Source organism: Chroicocephalus ridibundus, unplaced genomic scaffold (genome assembly GCF_963924245.1).
Source record: "Chroicocephalus ridibundus unplaced genomic scaffold, bChrRid1.1 SCAFFOLD_98, whole genome shotgun sequence".
NCBI classification, from domain to species: Eukaryota; Metazoa; Chordata; class Aves; order Charadriiformes; family Laridae; genus Chroicocephalus; species Chroicocephalus ridibundus.
This window is the reverse complement of record NW_026961319.1, coordinates 584493-589229: the sequence shown is the minus strand read 5'-3', so window position 1 is coordinate 589229 and position 4737 is coordinate 584493. Positions and strand designations below refer to the sequence as shown.

General features: G+C 51.8%; 1 protein-coding gene across 1 annotated transcript; it reads right to left on the bottom strand.

Moving 5' to 3' along the window:
- Window positions 1-3566: 3566 nt before the first annotated feature.
- On the bottom strand, window positions 3567-4526 carry LOC134509326 (olfactory receptor 14J1-like). The gene has a single exon (XM_063321806.1). It carries the CDS (start codon window positions 4524-4526, stop codon window positions 3567-3569), a length of 960 nt encoding a protein of 319 aa, XP_063177876.1.
- Window positions 4527-4737: the final 211 nt, after the last annotated feature.

The window sequence follows — 4737 nt, the reverse complement described above, 5'->3', positions numbered from 1 at the left end:
GCAAGGTGATTGGCCAGGAGAAGGCAGACATCATGAGGTCATCAAGGACATGTCAGTCTGACCTCGGTGCCTGGGAAGGTCATGGAACAGATCCTCCTCAGTGCCATTACACGGCACATGCAGGAGAACAGGGTGATCAGGCCCAGTCAGCATGGGTTTGTGAAGGGCAGGTCATGCCTGTCAAACCTGATCTCCTTCTATGATAAGGCGACCCACTTAGTGGATGAGGGAAAAGCTGTGGATGTTATCTACCTGGATTTTTGCAAAGCTTTTGACACCGTTTCCCACAGCATTCTCCTGGAGAAACTGGCTGCTCATGGCCTGGACAGGTGTAGTCTTCGCTGGGTAAAAAACTGGCTGGATGGCCGTGCCCAGAGAGTGGTGGTAAATGGAGTTAAATCCAGTTGGTGTCCAGTCACAAGTGGTGTCCCCCAGGGTTCGGTGCTGGGGCCGGTTCTCTTTAATATCTTTATCAATGATCTGGATGAAGGGATTGAATGCACCCTCAGTAAGTTCGCAGATGACACTAAACTGGGCGGGCGTGTTGATCTGCTTGAGGGTAGGTTGGCTCTGCAGAGGGATCTGGACAGGCTGGACCGATGGGCTGTGACCAATGGTATGAGGTTCAACAAGGCCAAGTGCCGGGTCCTGCACTTGGGTCACAACAACCCCATGCAGCGCTACAGGATTGGGGCAGAATGGCTTGAAAGCAGCTCGACAGAAAAGGACTTGGGAGTGTTGGTTGACAGCCGGCTGAATATGAGCCAGCAGTGTGCCCAGGTGGCCAAGAAGGCCAACAGCATCCTGGCCTGTATCAGGAATAGTGTGGTGAGCCGGACTAGGGAAGTGATCATCCCCCTGTACTCGGCACTGGTGAGGCCCCACCTCGAGTACTGCGTTCAGTTTTGGGCCCCTCGCTACAGGAGGGACATTGAGGTGTTGGAGCGTGTCCAGAGAAGGGCTACAAAGCTGGTGAGGGGCCTGGAGGACAAACCTTATGAGGAACGACTGAGGGAGCTGGGGTTGTTTAGCCTGGAGAAGAGGAGGCTGAGGGGAGACCTTATCACCCTCTACAACTACCTGAAAGGAGGTTGTAGAGAGATGGGGGCTGACCTCTTCTCCCTGGTGACAAGTGATAGGACGAGGGGAAACGGGTTCAAGTTACGTCAGGGGAGGTTTAGATTAGATATTAGGAGACATTTTTACACTGAAAGGGTTATTAAACATTGGAATAGGCTGCCCAGGGAGGTGGTGGATTCACCATCTCTGGAGGTGTTTAAAAAAAGGGTAGATGGGGCACTGAGGGACATGGTTTAGAAGTGGCTCTTGTCAGGGTAGGCTAAAGGTTGGACTCGATGATCTTAAAGGTCCCTTCCAACCTCAACAATTCTATGATTCTATGATTCTATGACATCAGATGGGAAGGCTGCAGACAGATGACTGGGGCCCTGGTGAGGCCCTGCTCTGGGCTGAAGCCACCAGCACATGCCATGGGAACCTATGGGTTGTGGCATGAGAAATGTGACAGAGAACAGCGTGAGAAGGGACCAGCAGTATGGGCAGCTGCCTGTGTCCGTATCACAGGGTCCGTATGGCCTGGGTCTCACAGGCGGCTGCAGATGTGAGAAGTGGCCAAACTGCACAGAGGGGAAGCACTGGGGATCTCCTGGGCAGTCAAGTCTTGCAAGGGAAGTGCCTAGGGAAGCCATCAGTGATGCCACTGAAGTCCCAGAGGACCTAGGCAATGGTATCAAGTGTAGTGTAGTGTAGTAGTATCCAAACTATCAAATTGTGTACAAATGGGTAAAACCTGAGACTATTAGGCAAAAAGTAATTGGTGTGGGTTACGAATTGGGGAGGAGACTGGGGCAGGGAAAGGGAGGGATCAAGGTCGATCGTGGAGAAGAAGCCTATGGAAGATGTGGAGGAGGGGGATTCAAGGTGCCAGCTGCCCATGGGGAGGTGGCTGGTCAGTGCTGGTCTGGCCAAACCCCACGCCTCATCACCGTGGTCAGTCCTGCAGTACTGGTTTCAGTTGGGGTGGAGTTAATTATCTGCCTAGTAACTTGTATGGGGCTGTGTTTTAGACTTGTGATGAAAACAGTGTTGGTAACACACCAATGTTTCAGTCATTGCTGAGCCGTGCTTGCACAGCACCAAGGCCTTTTCTGCTCCTCACCCCACCCCACCAGCGACTAGGCTGGGGGTGCACAAGGAGTTGAGAGGGGACACAGCCAGGGCAGCTGAGCCCAACTGACCAAAGGGATATTCCATACCACAGGGCATCGCGCTCAGCAAGAAAATCTGTGGGAAGAAGGAGGAAAGGAGTAGCGTTCGGAGTCATGGGATTTGTCTTCCCAAGTCATCGTTATGCGTGATGGAGCCCTGCTTTCCTGGAAAGTGCTAAATATCTGCCTGCCAATGGGAAACAGGGGATGAATTCCTTATTTTCCTTTGCTTGCACACACAGCATTTGCTTTCCCTGTCAAACTGTCTTTATCTCAACCCATGAGTTGTCTCACTTTTACCTTTCTGATCCTCTCCCTCATTGTCCTGTGAGCGGGCAACTGTGTGGTGCTTAGCTGCTGACCGGGGTTAAACCATGACATTTACTCAACTCTGCTCCTGGCTATTTGCTGTGTGAGTGGGCTCGCTCTTGTTTGTGTGGTTTTGGCATGAATGTATGTACATGCTTTGCTGGTCAATTCAAAGTGGGATGGCAAGGAGGAGAAGGAGGACACGGGGCAATGGAGAGACCCAGGGCCGGGAATGTAGGGACCACTCATGCAACCTTCACATCAGATCAGCCACAGAGTGGGAAAAGGATGGGGCCAGTTGTGTTGCTCATGGTCGTGTAAGTGCTGCTGTTGGTGGGTCGCTGTAAAGGTGCTGGTGCCCTTTGGAGTTGGTCTGTGTCGGGTTGCCTGTGTCCATCTTGTTTCCTTGCAGATACCTGGACTTAATGCTTTCCCTTTGGGTGACTCCACTTTGGGCGATCGCTCGCTTTGTGAGGCTCCAGTCACTGACCACCCCAGGTGCACACAGTCCGTGCCTATCTCGCAGGCTCTCCAGGCACCTCCAGATCCTTCTCCTGGAGTACGTCCTCTGCCCTGTCGCACGCTGGGACACTGCACTGTGACAGTATCTCAGTGACCATTCACCATCTCCACCGTCAATAGGCAACAACAGATGAGTCCTAAGTCCAACCCTTCTTCCCTAACAGCTTCCAATATGACAACGAGCTTTTTACTCGGGCCCTTTTGGGGTGAAACATCGGGGCCTGTTCCTGATATCAGCTTTGGAAGAACAGCCAAAACTTGAGGAACTGCACAGGGAAGATGTCACAGTATTAGAGAGACGTTACAGAAGTGGCAGCTCTCAAATTGTGTTAGAAAAACATTTATAGAGGTTTCAGGTGATAGAGAGAGATGGGTTCATGTCTCAGGAGAGTGAGCTAAATACAAACAATTATTTAAAAATGTAATAACCATAAACAACACTACAGGAAATGCTAGAAAGAAAAAACAATAAACAGTGTACAGGCCTGCACTGGGATACCGTAGATGTCATTTGTGGACAGTGATGGAAAATTTATCAATATTGACAAACATCGAATAAATGACTTTCCTAATGGACTCCTTGAGCTCCTGGTTCCTCATGCTGTAGATGAGGGGGTTCACTGCTGGAGGAACCACTGAGTACAGCACTGCCACCACCAGATCGAGAACTGGGGAGGAGATGGAGGGGGGCTTCAGGTGAGAAAATAAGCCAGTGCTGATAAAGATGGAGACCACGGCCAGGTGAGGGAGGCACGTGGAAAAGGCTTTGTGCCGTCCCTGCTCAGAGGGGATCCTCAGCACGGCCCTGAAGATCTGCACATAGGACAGCACGATGAAAATAAAACAAACAAAAACTGACAAAGCACTTAATATAAGAAGGCCAAGTTCCCTCAGGTAGGAGTGTGAGCAGGAGAGCTTGAGGATCTGGGGGATCTCACAGAAGAACTGGTCCACAGCATTGCCCTGGCAGAGGGGCAGGGAAAATGTACTGGCCGTGTGCAGGAGAGCAGTGAGAAACCCACTGCCCCAGGCAGCTGCTGCCATGTGGACACAAGCTCTGCTGCCCATCAGGGTCCCGTAGTGCAGGGGTTTGCAGATGGCAACGTAGCGGTCATAGGACATGACAGTGAGAAGGGCACACTCTGCGGCAAGGAAGAAGACAAACAGAAAAAGCTGGGCAGCACATCCTGTGTAGGAGACGGCCCTGTTGTCCCAGAGGGAATTGACCATGGCTTTGGGGACAGTGGTGGAGATGAAGCCGAGGTCGAGGAAGGCGAGGTTGAGGAGGAAGAAGTACATGGGGGTGTGAAGGCGGTGGTCACAGGCGATGGCGGTGATGATGAGGCTGTTGGCCAGGAGGGCAGCCAGGTAGATGCCCAGGAAGAGCCCAAAGTGCAAGAGCTGCAGCTCCCGTGTGTCTGCGAATGCCAGGAGGAGGAACTGGCTGATGGAGCTGCCGTTGGACATTTGTTCCGCTCTGGGCATGGGGGACTGTTGAAAGAGGGAAAGACCTTGGCAAGTTAAGGCAGACTTCTTTGACCCCACCTCATTCTGTTTCCAAAAAGATCTCCGCAAAAGGACTTCTCTTCCTTTGGAATAATTTCATTCAGCTCCTTTTTGTGAGATCAAGTTTGTGCTGCTGAGGGCACTTTCTTTGCAGGGGCAGAAGTCCTTCTCT

Coding starts and splice junctions, on each gene's coding strand:
- LOC134509326 (XM_063321806.1), bottom strand. CDS start 4,526: ATGTCCAACGGCAGCTCCATCAGCCAGTTCCTCCTCCTGGCATTCGCA.